General features: G+C 51.2%; 6 protein-coding genes across 6 annotated transcripts; 4 read left to right on the plus strand and 2 right to left on the minus strand.

The window, feature by feature from the left end:
• The first annotated feature begins 76 nt into the window (after window positions 1-76).
• Window positions 77-1,593, plus strand: BO87DRAFT_363412 (replication factor C subunit 3). Its single transcript, XM_025621684.1, has 3 exons — window positions 77-308; window positions 364-451; window positions 524-1,593. Exons 1-3 carry the CDS (start codon window positions 172-174, stop codon window positions 1,505-1,507), a joined length of 1,209 nt encoding a protein of 402 aa, XP_025477655.1. The 5' UTR covers window positions 77-171; the 3' UTR covers window positions 1,508-1,593.
• Window positions 1,594-3,634, minus strand: trm6 (tRNA 1-methyladenosine methyltransferase subunit GCD10). The gene is made up of 2 exons (XM_025621685.1): window positions 3,425-3,634; window positions 1,594-3,365 (listed from the first exon to the last, which is right to left on the minus strand). The coding sequence occupies exons 1-2, from the start codon at window positions 3,508-3,510 to the stop codon at window positions 1,709-1,711; spliced, it is 1,743 nt and encodes a 580-aa protein (XP_025477656.1). The 5' UTR covers window positions 3,511-3,634; the 3' UTR covers window positions 1,594-1,708.
• A 377-nt stretch (window positions 3,635-4,011) lies between these two features.
• BO87DRAFT_417600 (DUF544 domain protein) lies at window positions 4,012-7,440 on the plus strand. Its single transcript, XM_025626826.1, has 3 exons — window positions 4,012-5,050; window positions 5,103-6,001; window positions 6,051-7,440. The coding sequence occupies exons 1-3, from the start codon at window positions 4,408-4,410 to the stop codon at window positions 7,188-7,190; spliced, it is 2,682 nt and encodes an 893-aa protein (XP_025477657.1). The 5' UTR covers window positions 4,012-4,407; the 3' UTR covers window positions 7,191-7,440.
• A 794-nt stretch (window positions 7,441-8,234) lies between these two features.
• On the minus strand, window positions 8,235-11,628 carry BO87DRAFT_417601 (putative DUF221 domain protein). Its single transcript, XM_025626827.1, has 6 exons — window positions 11,185-11,628; window positions 10,894-11,126; window positions 10,544-10,836; window positions 9,562-10,485; window positions 9,114-9,512; window positions 8,235-9,058 (listed from the first exon to the last, which is right to left on the minus strand). Exons 1-6 carry the CDS (start codon window positions 11,230-11,232, stop codon window positions 8,343-8,345), a joined length of 2,613 nt encoding a protein of 870 aa, XP_025477658.1. The 5' UTR covers window positions 11,233-11,628; the 3' UTR covers window positions 8,235-8,342.
• Window positions 11,629-16,202: 4,574 nt separating this feature from the next.
• BO87DRAFT_339130 (uncharacterized protein) lies at window positions 16,203-17,378 on the plus strand (the record flags this gene model as incomplete). Its single annotated transcript, XM_025620611.1, has 2 exons — window positions 16,203-16,833; window positions 16,892-17,378. The coding sequence occupies 2 exons, from the start codon at window positions 16,203-16,205 to the stop codon at window positions 17,335-17,337; spliced, it is 1,077 nt and encodes a 358-aa protein (XP_025477659.1). The 3' UTR covers window positions 17,338-17,378.
• A 1,192-nt stretch (window positions 17,379-18,570) lies between these two features.
• BO87DRAFT_113687 (cell differentiation and development protein Fsr1) lies at window positions 18,571-21,557 on the plus strand. The gene is made up of 4 exons (XM_025617896.1): window positions 18,571-18,806; window positions 18,875-19,153; window positions 19,215-21,050; window positions 21,106-21,557. The coding sequence occupies exons 1-4, from the start codon at window positions 18,695-18,697 to the stop codon at window positions 21,363-21,365; spliced, it is 2,487 nt and encodes an 828-aa protein (XP_025477660.1). The 5' UTR covers window positions 18,571-18,694; the 3' UTR covers window positions 21,366-21,557.
• The last annotated feature ends 528 nt before the right edge of the window (window positions 21,558-22,085 follow it).

Consider the following 22,085-nt stretch of genomic DNA (forward strand, 5'->3'; position numbering starts at 1 on the left):
GTCCTTGTCCTGGGCGGGGAGATTTTCCGGCCCGAGCCTCTTTACGCGCTACGCGTCTCTCGTGGTTTCCGGATAACTACAATTTCACCAGACTCCCATTTCTTTTGATATAATTGGAGCTCTGCATTATTATTCGGGGATTGAGTGCATCGCTGGTCTGAAATACACATCATGTCCGACTACGAAGATTCAATGGACGTGGACGTCCCATCCAAGAATGCTATCCAATTCAGCTCCGACAACACAAATGGCAAGGCAAAGCGAGTAGCAGCTGATCTGCCCGTCGAAGCTCAAGATAACCTCCCTTGGTAAATTCCCTCTCTTCACATAGGCAGACTGCCATTCTCTAACGGAACACTATAGGGTAGAGAAATACCGTCCCAACACCCTAGAAGATGTATCCGGCCACCAAGACATTCTCGCAACAATCAACAAATTCGTCGAAGCAAACGTACACCCCCCATCCCCAATTCATCCCCTCAATGATATCCCTAATCTCACAAAATCTCTAACACCCTAACAGCGCCTCCCTCACCTCCTCCTCTACGGCCCCCCCGGAACCGGCAAAACATCCACCATCCTAGCCCTCGCGCGCCGAATCTACGGCGCAAAGAACATGCGCCAAATGGTCCTGGAACTCAACGCCAGTGACGACCGCGGCATCGACGTCGTCCGCGAACAAATCAAGACCTTCGCCAGCACAAAACAGATCTTCTCCATGGCACCTTCATCCTCCACCTCCACCTCCACCTCCTCCAACCTCGCCTCCTACAAACTCATCATCCTCGACGAAGCCGACGCCATGACGGCCACCGCGCAAATGGCCCTCCGTCGCATCATGGAAAAATATACCGCCAACACGCGCTTCTGCATCATCGCCAACTACACACACAAGCTCTCCCCCGCGCTCTTGTCCCGATGTACGCGGTTTCGCTTCAGTCCGTTGAAGGAGGCGGATATCCGTGTATTAGTGGACCTTGTGATTGAGAAGGAAGAGGTGAATATCCAGCCGGAGGCGGTGGATAGTCTTGTTCGTCTGAGTAAGGGTGATATGCGACGGGCGTTGAATGTCCTGCAGGCTTGTTTTGCCAGTAGTATACCGTTGCCGACGAAGAATGCGCCCAAGGATCAGGATCAGGATCAGGATGCGAAGGGGAGGCCCGAGGCTGAGGTCATTACGAATGAGACGATTTATGATTGTATTGCTGCGCCTCATCCGTCGGATATTGAGGAGATTATGACGACGTTGTTGGCTACGAGTGATGTTACCTCCTGTTTGAGTACCATTAATACCCTCAAGGCCAATAAGGGCTTGGCGTTGGCGGATATTCTCGCGGCCCTGGGCGATCAGTTGCAGAGGTTGGAAGTGCCCGCGCAGACGAGAGTTACGTGGTTGGAAGGGTTGGCGGAGATTGAGTGGCGGTTGGCTGGGGGTGGGTCGGAGACGATGCAGACTGGTGGGTTGGTGGGTGTGGTGAGGAATGGGTGTGAGTTGATGGGAAAATAGATGTCTACGAAAGAAGATTATAATGTCATTATAAAGGTTAATTGGTATACCAGACAGTCGGATGAGGCTGTCGGCTGGATGTCTTCCTCTCTCGGCATCGTTTCTGGATTCATTATCTCATGTTGTGGTGTGCACATGGTATACTTTTTAAGCCAATTTTCGGCTATGTTACAGGTAGGGTAATTGAATCTAGGATAGAGGTCACGATGTCATCTCCACATCTCCGCTGCCCGTCTGTGTCTCAGTCGGTGTCTCCGTCTCCTTGGTCACCTTCCTCCTCTTCCGGCCTGAATTTCCAGCCGCCTCGATGATCTGCTGCGTCGGGATGACCCGGATGCCGTGGAAGATGTACCCTTCTGCACCACCACGTCCCGACATCAATGGATGTGTCCGTCCAGGCAGGACCTGCCACACGCGTACTCGGGAGGTTTGCAGCGTCGGTGCAAGCAGCATGGTAGGGTCGACTGTGAATTCCTCCTCCAGGGCGGGGTGCATCTTCCCAGACTCATCCTGGCCGTCGGCCTGTTGCTGTTCTTGTAGCTCACGCTTCCGGGCGATGTAGGCGTTCTTGCGCGCTGTCGAGTACAAGTCCATTACCTCTGTCAACGGTTCAATGGTAGGCGAGTAGATAGTGATCGGTGCTGAGCCTCCCACCAATGGGACAGTGTACTTCAGGATACTCGTCGGGCTCATGAGGGAAGCGATAATGAGGCCGTCAAACCCGCCGGCCCGGGCTTCGTCGACTACCCTGCGAACGCGCATCCACCGCCCGCGCTTGCGGTGGTAGGCGCTACGCTTGCTGGCCTTGTACGTGGCAAGCTCCTCTTCGGGTACTACCGACGGTTCCTCGGAGTAGATGTTGTCCGCGTTAGGGTCGAGCAGCTGCATGAAGGAGACGGTCTTGAGGTTTGTGTAGAGGGGATGTGTGTCGCTCGGACTATCTTGTTCGTAGCCGAAGTATTTCAGAAGACTTAGGTTGGGCTGTTTGTTGGCGTGGAGAAGGGTGATGGTATTTCCTGAAGCGGACATCTGTGGTCGACGGGGTGGGCGATGTGTGGTGGTCGTCATGGTTTGCTCCTCTCCCTCTTGGGCTTTCTCTTCGCCGTCTTGGGGTTTCTCTGCCTCATCAGCTTCCGCCGCGGCAGGCCGCTCGATAGCATCCTGTTGTTCCTGGTCGTTCTCGCCATCGTGAGGATACAAAATTCCCATTCTCTCAGCCAAAGCTGCGACGACCAGACCGCCCGTATCATCGACAACGAGATAGCGACCATTCGGTTTTGAGGTGACAGTCTCGTCAAAAGAGGTACTACCACCGTGATGCACATTTCCCCAACACCCAATGAGGCCGATCAGTTCGTCGCGCAGTTCCATAGTCCGCGCTGCATCCTTGTCCTCAAGCATGTAGTTCGTCAGGAGACTGACATCCAGAGGAATCACCGTGAACCGCTTCATGTACTTCTTCTCCTTCCGTAGCTTATACTTGGCCAGTGAGAATGCCGTCTTCTGATCCAGGGCCTGATGCGACTCGAGCAGCTTCGCAATAATTTCCCTGCCCGCTCCGGTGCTTTCCTTCTTCAGCGCCAGAATCTCCTCTAGCGTTAACTTTTGCGTTGATCGGTCGTCGATAGTTTCGCGGTTCGACCGCACCGGCGTGCCATCTTCATTGACCTCTACATCATCGCCGTCGCCTTCACCCTCGGTAATGAGGGATTCCGCGTGAAGCTCTGCCGCCGATACGATGCGAAGGTAGGTGCTATCAGCTTGTCCGGGGGTCTCGTGGATCTCGAAGGTCAGGTAGAAGGGACGACCAATGATTTGGTTGGCGGGGAAAGCACCGTATTTTCCTAGAGAGATTTGCCTATCCAAGGTAGTTAGTGCCGTGCAACTTTTTTCGGGGCAGGCAAGTTGCGCGCATACGTATTGGGAACGACCTTCTGGATCCTCGTCGCCTCGGAGGGGAGCTTGAAGGCGATGAATTGATTTGGTCGCACGTAGGAATGCATGATGCTGAGAGTGCTTCAAGTGATATGTAATGTAATAAGGATCAGCGCATTCTATGCAAAGAAGAAGAGGTCAATTCAAGCGACCTGAGCCAATAACCCCACCAAAGTCGCAGCGTCTGGTTCCAATTGAATTCCGTTACTTTTTTCTGCGATAGCGCACGGACCCTCCACCACTGCGATAATGCACGGCTTATGTAATGAGTATAGCAGCGGATCATCTGTTCCTCCTCAATTCCGTGCTTGTACGTCATTGAGGTGTGGCGGTGTGGCGGTGCCCAATACGCGGAGAGTGTGGCGGTGCCGGCGGGGCGTAACCATACAATACAGTAATCGCAGGCAGCCACATTGCGAATCCCCCCACCAAATAGCGGTAACAGCGGTAACGGGAGAACAGGCAGGGGTCCACCGCCAATCCCGAGCATCGATCGCAATCCATCCATTCATTCCATCAGGGAATCCGGGTGCCTGTGACCCTCGACGGTCATTCCCGCCATTGTTGTTGACTTCGCGTGCCTTTCCTCCCTCAATTTTCACTTTTCATCTTCTTGTTGCCTAGGATCGTCTATTCATCCCCCCTGCAAAAGGCATGGCTGTGGCTGCTGCTTTGCTTCTCGCGTATACTGGCTAATCTTGATCTCCTCGTCTTTTCCGGAGCCACTGCCTGGTTACGTATACATCCCCGAGAGCTCCCAACCACGTCTGCGGCACTCTGGCGCCCATTCGTGCGTCAGACTGTCAAACTAGGCAATCTCACCTGTCATCAGAGGAAGCCTGTCGATCTAACTCTTCTGACTGGCTCCTTGACCGCACTTTATTGGCCCTCAAGCTTGTCCAACCCTCTTGTGATTCCCCCGTGAGCTCGGTAACCCCGGGCCTCGTACACTAAGAGTTCGCCTCATGGTCTTGCGAAAACGAGCTCCGCCACGCCTCAACAGCCTTCCTCAAGGGAATGACCGTACAGGGTCCCGTTTCACCAACTCCAAACTCTCCCCGACTTCCAAATCTCTCTCATCCTCGTCGCCAAATCGCCTGACTCGCCCGCGACGGGCTCAAAGCTCTCCTCAACCTCATCGGGTTGTTTCTCAGGAATCGGTCTTTTCTCCCGACCTCAATACCTCACCAGCTTTTGACCTCATGCCGTTGGAACAGGCGCAGAGATCGCCAATCCGGAATTCGGCCGGGGACGGGTCGAATCCGTGGGCGGACGAGCTCACTGCGCGGTTCGGTTTGGATCACCAGGGGTCGGTTGGATCTCCTCAACAAATAGCTAGTAGTCCTTCGCAAGGTATGGGGATGGTGAACGGAAACGCATCAGACCAAGTTCCGTCTACCTCCTTTCCTGGTGCTCAAGAGAGAGGTGCTGCGGAATGGCGATCTGACAGGGAGTACACGGGACAAACACCGGTGCAGCTGCAGTCGAACAACCCTTTCCTGAAACCGAAGTCGCCTGAACCAAATCCATGGCAAGATCGCAATTCTCACACCTCATATGGAGAATCGTCTCTGTCTCAGGACGGGGCCAGTGGACATCTCGGACAAGGTAAGCACTGTCCAACTATTGTCAATTTAGCAGCTTAGACTGACCCACTTAGATGAGGGATACATCCCGATGACAGCGCGCTTATCGCTCTTTGATCAGCCCGAGGACGAGACTCCCTGGGTTGGCGAACACTCCACTGCGATGCAACCCCCGGCATCTTCACAACCGTACGAATACCACGACCAGAGTCAATTATATACTGGCCAAGAAACTGGCATAATATATGGAACATCGAATGTGCCGGCTGCGCCTTATGCTAGTCAACAAACGTATCTTCAGCCAACCTCACCGCTACATGACGAGGGCAGGGAATCCCCCGCAAGGAGTATGAGTACTCCGGCGACTATTTCTAGCAATACCACCGGGTCGTCTCACGTCTTGATTGAACTGGATGAAGCCCCTATTCCACCACCCAAAACAGATACTCCAAATGAAGCGCCCCAAAGCTACAACCTCAATTTGCCAGACGGCCCACGGGAAGAGAGTTTCCGACAGAACCCTAGTGATGCTCCACCATTGCCCCATCGCTCGAAAGGCCCCGGTGCCGTCTATACTCATTCAGCATTCAGTGGACCAATGTCGGAAGCCGAAGCCAAGCGCCAGCAAGAACAGCGGTCAGAGACCTATTCGATCAGACACGTAAATTGGGCTGATACCACCGGCAAATTACGCGAATCGCCTATCCTGGTACAGAATAAGAATGGACCGTGTCCTCTTCTGGCACTGGTTAACGCTCTTGTGTTACGTTCTACAATCCACGACTCGCAACCGCCAATTGTGAGAGCTTTGCAGACTCGGGAACAGATCTCACTAGGGCTGTTGATTGAGGCACTCTTTGATGAATTAACAACACGGCTGGGGCATGATGACGAGTTTCCGGACATTGAAGCTCTTAGTCGGTTTTTGACTATGCTGCATACCGGCATGAACGTCAATCCCCGGCTCACCTTGGTAAGTAGTTCGTACACGTGGGAATGGATGCAGCAGCTAATAAATGCAGGAATCTAATGATGCGCTGGGTACTTTCCTTGAGACCGAAGATATCCGTCTCTATGGAACATTTGGAGTCCCTTTGGTTCACGGTTGGGTTGCAGCTCCGTCTACAGATGCAGATGCAGCATTGGCCCGCGTGGGTCAGTATCACGAAGATATTCAGTTGCTCCCTTTCCGAAAGCAAGATTTGGAAGACCGCGTTATGCGAGGCAACGCATTGACGCCGGAGGAAGAACTCGTCATGAGTGATATTCAGACCATCCAAAAGTTCACAGAATTCGAAAACGCGACTCAACTGAGCACTTTCGGCTTGAAGCATCTAGCGACGACCTTGCAGCCTGGGTCATTCTCGATCCTATTCCGCAACGATCATTTCTCAACGCTGTACAAACATCCTCAACTCGATCAGCTCTTTACCTTGGTCACCGATGCTGGTTATTCCAGTCACGCTGAGGTTGTATGGGAGAGTCTGGTCGACGTCAATGGTTCACAGGCTGGTTTCTTTTCCGGAGACTTTCGCCCTGTCAGCCATGACGCTCCTCCGCCTCCTGACCCATCGGGCCCAAGAACATCGAGCAACACCGGCCTGGCTCCCGGGCCACAGGAACAGCGTAACAGCGCCATGACTCCCCAGGAACAGGCTGATGCAGACTACGCCTACGCGCTCGCTCTTCAGTACCAGGAGGAGGAGCAGCGAGCCAATACCGCTCCCAATAGGGATTCAACCAACAGAAATCCTTCCCAGCGAGCTTCGGTCTCTCATCCGCCATCGGCCGGACTAGCACCCGGGGCAGCATACACTCGCAACCGTTCATCAAGCGCTGTAAACCCCAGCAGTGCTTCTTACGCCACAGTGGCATCTGGAAACCGCTCGTCCAGGCAGAGCCAACGTCCTGCCCGGTACTCCCAGTCTAATATACCAACCATCCGACCGACGGATGACGACGATGTTCCTCCGCCTTCATATGAGCAGGCCGCGAGCAGCCCAGTATACCCGTCACCCCAGCGAAGCCCCAACTTCACAGACTCTCCTAATGCGTCTCCGTACCAAAGAAACCAACAGGGGAGACGACCTCCAGGTGTGCCTCTCACCACCGGACCCTCGGACCGCACGAGGGACCGACCCAAAGACTGCATCGTGATGTGAGCTTGCATTGCGAGGCCAGACAGTCGGCCCGTACTTTCGGGTCCCAAACGATGTACATGACTTTATGTATTTTATGTAACCGCCTTGCAGCCAGGCGGGGTTTAATGTCTTATCATGCCTTACTACGACGACTATCATTCACGAGCGCGACATGAGGCCATTATGGCCAGCGGGATTTATCTGGTATTGGTTGTCTTTCTATTTCGGTAGATATATATCTGAGCAAATGGTACCTATTATTATGGATAATACATTATTCCAATACCGAACATAGGGAAACAAGCTCCTATCTTTCTCCGATCATGTATATATTCACTACGACCAAGTAACTTGTAGCTTTAATGTCAACTAAGCCTTTGTAAACCCCCTCGTATCTCAAGTCATGTTCCTCCGCCATTGTATAATACTCTGAGTACTAACCTTCTCGTGCTTCCCAGTCAATCAATACCTAGTATAGTATATCCAGTTATCACTTCGAGAGACATATATCTAGATACCCACCAAGTTACTACTATGTAGTATCTATAAAAATATAAGTATACGTCAGATTAGTAACAGCCCACCACTAACGTCACCCAAGCGTTCAGTATTAATTTTAGTCAAATAAGTCCCCCCATTCCTGAATCCTGGATTAAGTAAACACAAGACCTGAAACACAGTTCTTAGTATGTATTGTACTTTAAGCAATGCCCTAAATATAGAATAATAATTGAATCTCCGCTTAGCAACGGCAGTGGAACACTAAATATCGAGCATACTTCCGTTTCGGTCTGTTCTACTCCGTAAAAATGAAGGCAATCGATCGTGTCTCAGCGGAGGATCGATGAATCGAAGATCCTGCAAGGGATGGGGGCCATATTATAAGGTTTGGGGGAGGGTGGAGCATGGATTAAGTTTGGGGGCTGGGATATGGGGGATAGGTAAGATGGGTGAGTGTCGGTGCGCGATACCCGAAAGTATATGATAGCGGGCAGCTTGAAATCTGGCTCATCATAGAATATAGAAGTAAAATACACAGTGAATAGTTTAGGGGTGCTATTTATTCATTAACATTATTCGGTTTTGTAGATAGATAGATAGTAGGTTAGATACATGTCACAATCTTGTGGCTAAGTCAATTCAGCAATAAATCGTTAATCGTAAAGGTGCAGGCTAATAAAGAATCTTCAGTTCCCACAGCGGCAGCTTGGGGTCATATTTATCCCAGACAATCCTGTTCTTTTCGTTCAAATGAGCTCCCTCGTCTGTGATGGGGATGCACGGATCCGTATCTAGCACTTCCTGTTGGCTGAATCCCCATTTATCTCGCGGTATCCAGAGAGTCGGGGTACGTGCGGTAATGCACGGCTCGTAGTAGGCCTTGTTCCTTTCTTCCTCTGTGTATCGGATTTCCACGTGGTCGCGGGGAACTTTTCCACGCAGTGCGGCGTAGTCACGATAGAGATTCGGGTGGAACCATTTCCAGGCCGCTTCCCATTTCCCTACTTTGCGGGGGTTCAAGGCATCTGCTTCCGCTTTTGATAGTTGCGATTCTTCTTCGACGTCGAGGTTGGCTGGGAGGAATGAGTATAACGGCTCCAGCGCATCGTTGAGGGATATATGGGCTAGGATGGTGAGGATGAGAAACAGGGCCATGATCACGAGTGGTCCGATAGCTCCTTTGATGGCAAAGAGTCCGATAAGGCAGATGTCTGCGAGGTAGATGCCAGTCAAGAGGTGTTGTAGTGCGCGCGGGTAAACGAGGCCTCTGGTGTCGATGCGGAGATCGTAGACGAATAAGAAGTTGTACCGATATGCTTGGTATACGAGGTACAGTCCGACGAAGGCGAATCCCAAAATTAAGGGAGCGATGCACGAGTAGGTGATTGCTGTGAAGACCATGTTAGACTGGGGAAAAAGCCTAGAACGGCAAATTGAACGTACCAATCACACCCATGTTTGTGAAGACAGGAAACACATTGCCCCATCCTACACCACTCAGGGCAGCCCATCGCTGGTATAGTCGTCGAGGGGTACGGTCGAAGAAGGTCGTAATGAACTTGAAGATGACAGCCCCTGCAACCTGTACAACCGCCATGGAGCTCATGGTCAGGCCCTGCAAAAGGAAGTAGGAGATATAGAAATTGGTCGCTTTTGGTAGGTTCTCCGCCAGAAGGTCCTTGGCCGATAGAGGGTCTTTGATGATCTGAGCAGTAGCAGCTGATGCCGCCGAAGTCAACGTAGTGACAAGAAACACTTGCACAACCTGAAAACAAAAGTGTGCACTCTGAGTAAAAAGTTCCACACGCGACGTCGAAGGTACACCGGAGACTCTGGCGCAGGCTGTGTAGCGATTAGAAGCTGCGGGTCTTAGACTAGTGGGGAATCATACCTCGACAAATGATCGGAACCAGAGACATCAACATAGCGAGCGCAGCGGAAGGAAGTAGACCAGAGATGAGACCAAGGATAACCGACGGGAGCTTGTTGATGAAACCTAGGAACGGAATCATGCTAGTGAGATAAGTAATGTTCGAGATCGTTCCGACCATGGCGGATGGAATAGACCAGAAAATAACGAGGGCAGCAAGGCCACCCTGAACCAAGAACCGGCGTGCGATCCGCTGCCACCAGCTCAGGTTCAAAGCTGACCAGACAACCTCATTGGGCGATATACCAATGAAACGAGGCGTCATGTGAAGTGGCTGGTGATGGGATACGGTCTGTAGAGCAACTTGCGCGTCCTTTTGTGTGGCAAATTCGATGAAGACGGCAGAAAGATTCTTCATTTCGCCATTCCGATGCTTTTTCTGAAGATTAGAGACCTCTTCGATGACCTTCGCCAGCTCAGCGCGCAACCAACGGATTGTATCGACCTTTTTGCCGAGCAGTTTAACACGGTGAGTTGGTCTCTTAATCCCATGATATGTTGTGGAAGTGTTTGATTGGCACTCTTCGCAACTATCCGAATCCAGACAAGGTTTAGAGAGGGCAATCCCCTTTTTGATGGCTTTCAGCCGCGCCGAATTCGCTGCTCGAATCAATTTCGTTTCAGCATGCTCCAATTTGTAGGCTAGCTTTGTTCTCTCCATGACCTTCTTGTCCAGGTCCTTGCATTCGGACGTAATCCAAATCCGGTTAATATTATCTCCAAAAACTTGACGCAGCGTCTTTTCGTTTTTGTACTCGTCCGGTACTGACATGAATAGGACCGTTCGTGAAGAGATACGCTCCGCATAAGCCGGGGAGTTAAAGTATGCTTGGCGTAGGTTCGCATAGAATATGCTCTCGCGAGTTACCACGAAGAACACGAAGGCTTCAACACAAAACATTAGTTAGTAGTGCCCAACCGATGTAGTGGAGAGTTCTCTCACTGAAATAGACAATTGCTATAATTGTGTGCGCATAGTAACGCTGCGAGTTTGTCACATTGCTGAAACTTAGAGCGTCCAGTTGGGTATTCCCTGCACCACCAGTGGCATTAATTGGAAGCAAAATTGGCCAGGTTATAACGCAACCCGTGAAGCATGTGGCAGAAAGCACGCGTAGAAATCGGAGAAAAAGATACCCGTCCATGGAGGAATGCCGGAGGACCTGGGCATCGGAGATTTTCAGGAATTGGCCGAACCAATTGATAAACCCCGAAGGCAATCGTGGGGCTCGTTCACTATGTGTATCTTAGCAACATTCCTGGTGGAGTAGGGACGGACAATAATAAACGTACTGCTGGTGCCAACATGGCAGGTGAGTTCTCGGTGCGTACCATCGCAGCTGGGTTCGCCGGCAGATCAAGAAGAGGCCGAACCAGAACGCAGCGATCACCAACGCTGGAATCAGTGTGGTCAGGAACGCAGAAAGGGAAGTCGAGTCCCCTCCAAGGCCAAGATCGGACATGGCATCGGACGTCGTCGAGGACGCATTTCCTCGTGATGAACCGACATTAGGGTCATCGGGATTCTGGACCGACCTAGGGTTAACAACTTGCAGGAGATGAGGTATACGGTCTGCTACATACGAGGAGATCCCGTGTAAACAGGACCTTGAGAGCTGCTGGGTAGGCCATGGTGGTTGTCTGTAAACTCAGACGGCCTTCGTCTGGCCACTCTTAGTGAAAAGCAGGCAAGGGCGTCCGATTAAGGGCGGCGGCATAGATAAGTAATATAGCTAGCCCTACTCCGTACAGATCCTGTTTATTCTGGGAAAAGGCCCCTGCCTCCACACAGTCGCGGATTCCATGGTGTGTAAATCACGAGCAAGAAACCTGTCGGACCTGTCACTCAAAGGTGTCAAGTGAAAACTACTACTGGTCCGGACAAGCTGAAGCATGCACTAGTGCTGTCTGACAGGGCTGTCATTGGACGACCAAGAAATCCAAATTTTTGGAATGTGCGAGTGTTTATCGTGGATTTTAATCAGCCATCACCAATCATGGTTCGCTTATGCGCCCTGCCCTCGGCGAGGACCACTGTACAGAAGTACTAAAATGCAATTCCGGGCACTTAACAATTAAGCGACTAACCGACTGTAGGTGTGATCCACTTGCCGTCGGGCACGGTGCGTGGACGGCGCTGGAACGCGGACGCAATCAATCTGGGTTGTGGAGCAGTTACACACAGCATGTCGACCGGAAGCCAGGGGTCGAGAAATTTCACTTGCGAACCAGATCAAGCGTTCGGTCGGGACCCATGGAGGCATGGACACTGGACAACCCAAAAGTGCAAGTCGAGGCCAATGATAGTTTGCAAACACCCCCTATTGCGGAACGCGCATGAGATCGGCTGCAGGAAGGCTACCACAGTCGCTAATCTTCACTAGTGCCCATAGGCTTGAGGGCAGGCTACCCAATAGACGATGGGTCCCGCCGATCAGCGATATCACAGCTCCGTCTCGCCCTCAAGCCTCCGCAAGGGATGTTTAGGCTCCTTCCTTTTCAGCCAAAGGTCTCGGCCGGACAGCGGAGTGCCACGTTGAAGTTGCACTGAGACATGCAGTGGATTTTCATATCAGATATTGAAACAGTAAAAGCCACTTCCATCTGGGGAAGAGAACGAACGTATCCTGTTCCTGGCGCACCATCGCATTCGGAGAACAGCTTGTGGACAAAAAGACCGAGAGAGCTCCCGGGAATCCGCCGAGCACCCTAAAACTTGCTAACCATGGATCATCTTAGTGCCATCTGCAGGACCAGATCTTCCCCTCACCCAACACCATGATCAGTAATCAATATGCTTCGTAGTCCCAGTGTTATTGAGGTGTTAGCCCCGGCGTATGCCAAATCATTTCCAGTCCCACTGCATGGAACCAACGTCAGTTGAGCCGTCCTGCTGTCAAATGTCAAGTTCTGCACTGACTGGCTAATGCACAGATGCCGTGTTCAAACTCTGGTTCACCGTGCAATTAGACTGGGTACTGCCGCATGGTTGACCGACAAAGGTTATGCCTTGTAACCGCATAAAAGCATAGTCTCCCCGCAGGATTCTAGCTACTGTTTGTCTGCAGTGGCTGGCGCAGGATCCCTGCACGGAGCAGGGAGACTGGAGACATGGAGAGCAATTTCCTAGCTGGCCATCCAAGCTGACAGCCATCTTCCAACTATTCCGTACCGTCCTTCCGATCGTTCACTGTCGATCATAGCCCTGCGGGGCAGTAGATACTCAGCTCTGTGTCCCCGTTGAATAACGGAACACTTTATCAGCAATATTTGGCGGAAAAATTTAGGTACACATGGCCGGGAATGAGGGGATGTAGGAAGACTGGAAGGAGAGGGAAACAAGGGGAAGGGAAGTTGACCCAAACAGGCATCGGGGAGGAGGTGCCTTCACGCGTCGGGGATCCGGTGACTTGGCTTTGTCAAACAACCCCAACACACAAAGAGAAACACTCTTTAGGACTGCAGCTCAGCAAATACGGACACGCACAATGCCTTGCTCAGCTACTTGCACAGCAATGGATTATTACTATGATTATCGATCACCCCGAGTCCCTTTTCGAACAGAAACTTCTGTGCTGCAACGCTATCCGTCTATACAAGACTGGACTAGAAGAAACCCAGCTCAATTCTAGGTAGGTTCAATACAGTGGGAATAGCTCGGTTTGTCAGTACTACCTACACGAAGTAGTATTGTTTCTTGCCAGGCTGCGACATTTTTCTCGACGCTAGTTGCACTGAATTCCTCCGATGCCCGCGGAATGCACGTTCATTTACGGGATTTGATCGACCCATTAAGGCCATCGAACTTGCAGAGGAACTGGTTGGGTGATGCGCTAGGTTTCAAAAAAGCAATAAGAAACAATTGCATCATTACAGATGCGGCTTCTTGAGCAGCCTAAATTCGTGCATACACGAAGGTCTGGCCTCTAAGACAAAGCCGTACGCGCGCTCTGCGGGTTGGCTACGCGTCGTACTTCCTCTTCGATGGTTTCACAGAATGTTCCCAACACAGAGGTATTCGCTGGTGTTACAGCATAAAGGCCACACCAACCGTCTCTTTCCACGCGGTATCAGGGAGGTATCCCTTGCGTGCGCCAGCACAGCAGAGCCAGGTGTGGTTGGGAGTAACTATGCTAAGCTTTTGGTGGCTTAATGGCTTGAGCTGATACCGCTGTGTAGTCAGAGACATGTTCACCACAGGTTACCCTCATCGGAGTGTATATGCCTACAGCCCCGCACGATGCCAGTTGAACCTTCGACAAGCTGTCATACCAGTGGTCTAGAAGGTTCATCGAGTCTGTGATAGCATTGACTCCGCAACCTGAGTCTTCTCTGCAGCCCTAATGGGTTTACACCAGCTCACTAAGTACCTATATCCCATCTCTATTCAAACGTCCACCAAAGCCTATCTCGTCGGATGCCAAAGAGACTACCCTCTTCGTATGTAGACGAGACCAAATGGGCAAGCAGGTCGCAATACAAGCTGCAGGGCAGGGGCAGTCAGCAATGAAACCCAAGTCACTAGGAGCATGGACCGGTGATGTCTGGTCGCATCACATTGCAGTTAACAACGAGGCCACATTATCGGCTTTTTTGACATCATTGCCCCTTCGCACCTAACAGGTTCAAGCAACAAGACTGTTCCACGCCGCAGGAAGCATCTGCTAAGGCATATAGCCTGACTGCAATCGATAGCTGGGCCCTTGCGGCTGTAGCCTTAGTCCTCGCTGCCACGAGTGGTTATGTAATTCTCACCATTTTGTCCCACAACAAAGCAGAAGCATGGGTGGTCTTACTTCCTTGTCCTATGCCCTCCCAAAGCTCAGCATTAGCATACACAAGCTGCTATTCGGACTCACCAGTTACTTATGCAGTGAGAAGGGTCATAGTAGCTTCTATCCAGTTCAATGTCTTTGACTCTGCCAGTGGAGAGCTTTCAAATAGAAGCCTGCAATACATGGTCAATGACTGATTTCCGTCCCCGACTTAGCCTCGTATCTAAAACCAAGTGTCTTGGTTTTTCTAACGACTCTGCTGTGTTCTACGGCTTCCCTGCATCTCCAGCGGTTGCTTATTCAAAATTTCTTTCTCGGAGCTTGCTTCTAGGCAACCCGTCACGGTGTAGTGGAACTAAGTCAATGCATGCGGATGGTCGTGCGCAATGCTAGCAGTGCTCCATCTGCAGAATGCAGCGTGCTGCATTGAAACCAAACCAGTGAACTTGTCAGGCCAACGTGTGTCCCAGACTTGAAAACCACTGTGTACAGCGTCTTTTCCAGCTTAAACAATCTCTCGACACTCTAAGCTACTTCTCGATATTCTCGTCCCACAACTAACTCCGCGTGAGACAGCATAACTATTTCAACGCTTAGTACTAGACAGACGCTGCGGTGTCCAGAAACGCAACGCCAATTAGGTCAGATGTGGCACCAATTTCTGGTATCGGTAAAAGCATGCTGAACACCAATATCGCCTTCCCATTAATTTACCGCGTTCTCGCTTAATTCTACAACACCAGGTCAGAGGCTACATGCTGGGTTGTATTGAGCACATCGTTTATACGCGCTTCATCGGGCCGAAAAGTGTGAGGTAGGAGTATAGAGAGTCATCCTAGGCGAATTCAGTTATACTACTGTATCAACGGTTCGAACGTCCCTCTGGTTAATAATGGTCAATAGGGCATGAGGTTCATCTATAATCACAGATCCTAACTACTGAGTTTAGAGTGTCGCAGCGGGTAATTTCAGTTTCTCGAGCTCGTTGCAGGATTGACATATGCCACCACCGAATAGATAATGAGATTTGCAGTAACTTTAGCAGACAACATAGGGGTGCACGTAGCTCATCGGGTTCTTTATCATTTCCTGGGCAATGAAAACAGATTGTTTAAGGGCAAGGATACGTTAGTTCTGTCATCAGACAGCATGGACTTTTGCGTTGGTCACGTCGGAGAAGCAGAATATGGAGACCAGTTAAAGCTCAGCAAGAAGCGCTCCTGCAATTAACCAACTGAGCATCAGCTTCAACTTTATGAATGCGCTTGATATCGTACACCTAGATTACTTTCCTGTTTGGCATCTTAGGAGGAGATGAAAGTCTGTCTCATCCGGTCAAAATCAGACTGGGTGCAGATTCAGTAAGCGAGTTATAATTACAAGAATGTGAGTATTTCCTGGTATACTTTAGCATGCTGAAGCTTTAGCTTGAAGGTTTTTGAAAGATGTTGGTAATCAACATGAGACGGTCGTTCATCAGACTGTTACTATATATATATACTTAGTGCAGAACCATGTTAAATGAATGATGATGAAGACGCATAGTACTATACGAAATTTGTAGAAAAGGCAATTTCAACTGTCACTAGATCAATAGATAGATATGTAAACTGGACAATAACTTATCAAGTGAGGTTAAACGTTTACAAGATCCAAATCTAAATATCCAATTTACCGGCGCCGATGATATCGATCCGATATGGCCGTAAGCGGTGAATCACGGCAGTATACGAAGGATCCATTGAGGCGTGCCGATAACCAATGTCGCGACAGCTCCTATTGAACTTACGCATGAGCCGTGTCTGTCGCGGCTAGTCATCCGCGAGAATGTCTCTTCTCGATAATGAAGAAGACGAACATTCTGGATACTTGCGAAACATTTCAGAGTCACCGTCGGTGATATCTTCGGTCGAACCCAAGCAACCATTCCCGCCGCTCCCCGCCGATGACCTTGCGACAACCACACTGAGCTCGCAAAACGAAGACTACATCGAAGAAGATGACCATGATCCAACCTCACCCTCCCACGCGGATATTGATGCAGAAGACGATGCCGACTTCCAATCACAATATTCCTTAGAGGACCAAGCTTTTTCGGATGCCTCCACGGACTCGGAGGAGCAGTCACCAGAAGATGGTCTTTCTATGCATCACCCATTTCGCCAGTCCACCAGCTCACTTCATGGGCCGAATGCGTTCGCTCCACCCTTCTACAATCGACCCCCTACGCCGCTTCCCCCGTCTCCATCATTGACCTCCCTTCTCCGACCGCCGTTCTCCACGACTACTTCTCGACCTACCACCCCTGACAGCTCGGACGTGGAAACACCGAATGATACAGAGGCTGCTGTTGCGAAATCTGCCCGTCGCGCAACGACTGTTCCAAGAGCCAGTCCGAAGGTGCCGACGTATGAATATTATGGATTCGTCCTATACCTTGCTTCCTCTTTAGCCTTCCGTAAGTTGTTGTCCAGCGCGCACTCTGCACAGACGTGCTAACACATTCGGACACGCAGTGATCTACATCCTTTGGTCCTACCTGCCGTCACCGTTTCTACACCAGCTTGGAATATACTATTACCCAAATCGGTGGTGGTCGTTAGCATTCCCATCATGGCTGGTCATGTCCATCATCTACATATACGTTGCCCTGGCGTCATATAACACGGGGTATCTGACGCTACCGATGAATAGCATGGAGAATATTGTGGATGAGGTGGCCAATGTGGCCGTCATTGATGGCAAGGGCAGGCGACGACCCGGTGGAGCTGCGAAGATGAGGCCTGGGGCGACATCGTATCAAATTATGGGGCCGCAGAACCGAAAGGTCAACTGGAAAGAGATATGGAGCGAAGGGACGGATGCTGTGCTGGATGTGCCCGTAGGTGGAGTCTGCGAGGTTCTCTATGGACAGGAGCGCGATGATGATGAGCTGTTTGAAGAAACGCCTAATATTTCATAGACCATAATCTTTAATTTCCAGATAGACTTTATCATGTGAATACATACAAACACTGGATCTGGATAATACCATGAATCGGGATCCGTTATCCCCTGATCGGCATCTTATCTCCACGTGATGTACTGGGTGTGCAAGAGAGAGAGAGAGATCTTGTAGTAAATGACACCAGGGGAATTGACTTCGTGACCAACAAGAAGCTTATTTCAAATGGGACCTGAGCGGAATGAAGGAAACGCAGATAACGAGAGCACGTTAACAAAAAATCTCCTGTAGACAACACAGCAGAGACACCAAAAGAAGGTTTCGGTATGTGGGCTGAATGAACATTTAGCCATAAGGCTCATGACAAGTGCCGTGCCACCCTGGCAGCATTCCGCCCGGCAATGGCTGGTTGAAACAAAAGAAAAAAGAAAAATAGAAAACCATAAAAATAGCGACACGTTGTGCTTACATGGCCCATCTAATACTTAGTTATCTGCCAGGCTAAAATTTAATTCGAGAGCCGTCATTCAATTCTGGTTGGTGGGTTAGACGGGATTAAGTGCCTGAGGTATTGAACTGGACGGAGTACTGTTGGATCTATCCATTATCTATTATCTAGCTGTCCAGCGCTACTACTACTTAACAGTGAGTAGCTGAAGTGGAGGTTGTCGTCAGGTACATGCGACAACCGGGACCTGATTAATTACTTTTCCCGCTCAATCTCAGATTTGCAACCTGTATGATACAAGGGTGAGAGAAAACCCATGCATGCCCTTCATCTCCCAAATGAAATGAAGTGAATGTAAAAGTGTCATGCACTGACCCTGACCGCATCTTAATAAGTGAAGAAGAGAGTAAAATTGGGGGTTGGGAAGGGAAGGCCAGCTCGCCCAGCGCTAAAAGCGGTTACGGCCGCGTGGGCGCCTACAGAGCCAACGAAAGCTCAGCGGCGGCGGTGGCTTTCCCCGACCTCAACTGCGAGGAGAGAACGCGCACCCAGTCACTCCGATCGTCTCGGGGGCTCAAGCTTGCATCGCTGACCGTCTCCTTTCCCCCTGCACGCTCCAATTCCGAGGCCCCAAAAATTAAACGGGTCCTTTACTGCCCTCTTGAAATTTATTCCCATTGTTTGTTTTTCCTCCCCTCGGCGTTGACACGGCCTGGAACTTCGCTTCCTGCCGTTGTCGCCCCGTTCCCTCCACCTGTGGGCTTACACGGAGACAAACACTCGGCTGCGATTCAGAAGATCACTACACCTCGCCCTTTTCCATTGGGAACAGCGCCTTCCTGATCCTCCCTCTGGCGACTTCGTGAGCTACGCTGCTCGGTCGCTACGAATTTCACTCCTTTCATCCTCTCCCATTGTCGATTTTGCATGGCTTGGCAGTCTCCCTCGGCCATGGCTGGGGGCGGAGGGTACGTCGGCCCCGGGGGTGATGGGTCTTCTAACGGCGGGCATCCCCAGGGGACGGAGTACACCCTGCAAGGTGGGTACCAAGTGATAGATCTCGACAGTCGTGGGGAGAGGCTAATTGCTTTTTCGGTTCGTTTCTAGGTGTGATGCGCTTTCTGCAGACGGAGTGGCACCGGCACGAGCGTGACCGCAATGCCTGGGAGATCGAACGCGCGGAGATGAAGTCTCGCATCGGAAAGCTGGAGGGTGATGTTCGTACGAGTAAACGTTTACATGAATCATTGGGGAAGCACGTCCGGTTGCTCGAGGCCGCCTTGAAGAAGGAGCGCGAGAAGGTCAAGAAGCTCAGCAACAATGAGAAGGTTGAGGACACTAGGGATCCGAAAGAGATTGCCAAGGAAAGCATCAACTCTCTGAAAGGTGAGTTTATTGTTGGTTTACGGAGTGGTGATATCGTATCGGTGTACTGATTGCTGTCTAGCCCAACGCCCCAAGCCTCATACAGGACCCAGCGAAGCCGACGTGAATCTTGAGAACGAACACGAATATCGCCAAGAGAATGAGCGGGAGAAGTCGCGGTTGTACCTTTCGAAGTGCTCTCAGGAAGTTGCCTATCATGTCATTCCTTCGTCACACCCTCCTCCGGAACTCGGCGAGCAGGATCTCCCAAATCACATCTACGGCAACCAACAGCTGTCTCAGCAGAGCCTGGAGGAGGCATATCTCCAGCAGCAACGCCAGAAACAGCACCAGCAGCAGCAAGTACAAGCGAACGATATTATGGCGCGAGAGGTGGCGCTTCAGAACCACCAACCCGTCATCACACACTACGCAGATAACGCGGCCATGTCTCGCGCACAGAATCAATTTGGTTTCCCACCTGCGACCAGGGAAGCGATGGAGAGACGACCCCTCGAGCCCCAAGAAACCCCGCTTACCGCGATTGATAATAGAAAGCAGTCTCTCGGCAACTCGTTGATGGATGAGCGGGCCGGTCAGGGGGACCAGGCATATGATGGATATGGCTCACAATCGGCGGCTAAGGATGCCAAGCAACAGCGAATGGAAGAGCAAGGTGATGATGCAGATGGCTGGAACTTCGACGAGCCGGCCGAACCAGCACCGCAGGCGGAACAGGTACCACCGCACCGGCCTGATGTGGATGCTTTCCCGAATGCAAACTTTGTCAGTTCCAAGTCTCCGCAGCGGTCTGGATCTCTCTCGCATCGGCGGAAAAGTTCCGGTGCCAGAAGGAAGAGTGATGGTGCCGTTGACCTTGCAGCGGGCCCCAAGCCAGATCCGACCTTCAAAGTTCGGTTCGCCCTCCGCGGCCATTTGGATGTCGTCCGTTCGGTGATTTTCACGGGCGGCGGAAGCCCTTCGGAGCCGGAAATTTGTACATGCAGTGATGATGGAACGATCAAACGATGGATTATACCCGCCACTTATGGCACCTTTGGCGCAAGCTCGAGTGACCTGGACATTACCAGCTATTTCACTCACCGTGGACATGTTGGGGCTGTGACTGCGCTGGCAGCATGCTCTCCGCAGAACTTTTCCAATGGAGGTCGTGCGCTAGGAGACGGCTGGGTTTTCTCAGGTGGACAAGATACCAGCGTCCGAGTGTGGGAACGTGGACGTGTTGACCCGAAGGCGACTCTTGATGGCCACACGGACGCCGTCTGGGGTCTGTGTGTTCTACCTGGAACCGCAGGCTCTGTGTTAGGCGAGTCCAGCAGCCATTACGGTGGCCCCGATCGTATCCTACTCGCATCCGGTGGTGCGGACGGCCGTATCATCATATGGGCTGTTAGTGCGCCCCCGCAGCTTTCTTCCCCTCAAGCAGGGTCTCGACGCGCTGGTGGTAGCCGGAGAGCCAACTCGATCTCTTCCGGCTCCAACTTCCCCTCGTCACCGCAGCCCAGCACGGCGACTACCACACCATTCCACTACAGTATGGTTCGTCAGATTGTTCGGACCGAGTCTCCCTCCCCAACGTGCATTAGCCCGTTGTCGCTTGCAGGTATCAACTTTGTTGTGTCCTACACCGACGCCTCCATCCTTGTGTATGATACAAGGACTGGCGAGGAAATTGTGGGCATGGCGAGTCTGGAGACATACGATGGTACGCCTTCGACGGGCGTTAACTCCGTGGTCGCCACTACAGTCGGATTTGATGGTTCGGCAGGACTTGACCCCAGTCGGACAATGGGCGAAGAAGAAGTCGTCCATGGTGCGACTGGCTCCAGTGGTGTCGAAGGCGTAATCATTAGTGGATACGAAGACCGCTACATTCGCTTCTTCGATGCTAACAGCGGTATGTTTCACCAAGCTTCCTTTAGCTATTTGGTATACTAATAATCTATGTTTAGGCCAATGCACATATACGATGTTGGCCCATCCATCGGCGATTGCCTCGCTTTCGCTATCCCCAGATGGACGTGAGCTAGTCTCTGCGGGTCATGACGCCAGCTTGCGGTTCTGGAACCTCGAGAAGCGGAGTTGCACTCAAGAAATCACGAGTCACCGGTTGATGCGTGGTGAAGGAGTGTGTGCCGCTGTCTGGAGCCGCGATGGCCGCTGGGTCGTCAGTGGAGGTGGTGACGGCGTTGTCAAGGTGTTCTCGAGATAGCGAGACCCCTTTGCTGATGTATGTTTCTTTCTTTCGACAGCTGATTCTTCCTTTTCCTACGGCATGTTCTTCGCACGCATGAGATGGATGAGCGCTTGGCCGATTCTCGAGCATTTGCAACGGTGTCAATCTACCTGGCATATGTTCCTTTCTACTCCTGTGGTTATAGTTTCTTTACTCTTCTACCCTTTTATTGACAATCAGCTGCTTTGCTCGTCCAGCCCTGCCTGATGGTACGAGCTTATGTTTTTCATACCTCTTTTCATTTCCTTAGCCCTGTCCTTGACTCACATACCCCACGCGGACTCGAAGGGGGGATATAATGTGTGCTTTTATACTCCGTGACGTTCAACCGCTGTCTGCCACACGTCTGCAAGGTGTCTTTATAACACGACATTTTCGATACCAGCGAATTTCTTGGCGTGTTTCCATATGAATAGGATTTGCGGACCGTGTGGTCGCCTTTCTTGAATGTCTTTATATCCCTGGTCCCCAGTACATGGGGGGTGCTGTGGATGAACGCTGTATGATGATCTCTTTGCCCTGTCCTTTAGAGCCTTTCGCACCAGCCTGTACATTGCCTGATTTCTGCCCCAATTATTCTCGAACCCGTCTGCGAACTAGGGTACCTAAGCCTGAAGTATAGATGTATTCAAAGTCGCTGAGCATTGGTCTACCCTTAACCTGTACAATATTCCAATCCACATATTCGACCCCAAC

The sequence above is a fragment of the Aspergillus neoniger genome (genome assembly GCF_003184625.1).
Source record: "Aspergillus neoniger CBS 115656 unplaced genomic scaffold BO87scaffold_25, whole genome shotgun sequence".
Classification (NCBI taxonomy): domain Eukaryota; kingdom Fungi; phylum Ascomycota; class Eurotiomycetes; order Eurotiales; family Aspergillaceae; genus Aspergillus; species Aspergillus neoniger.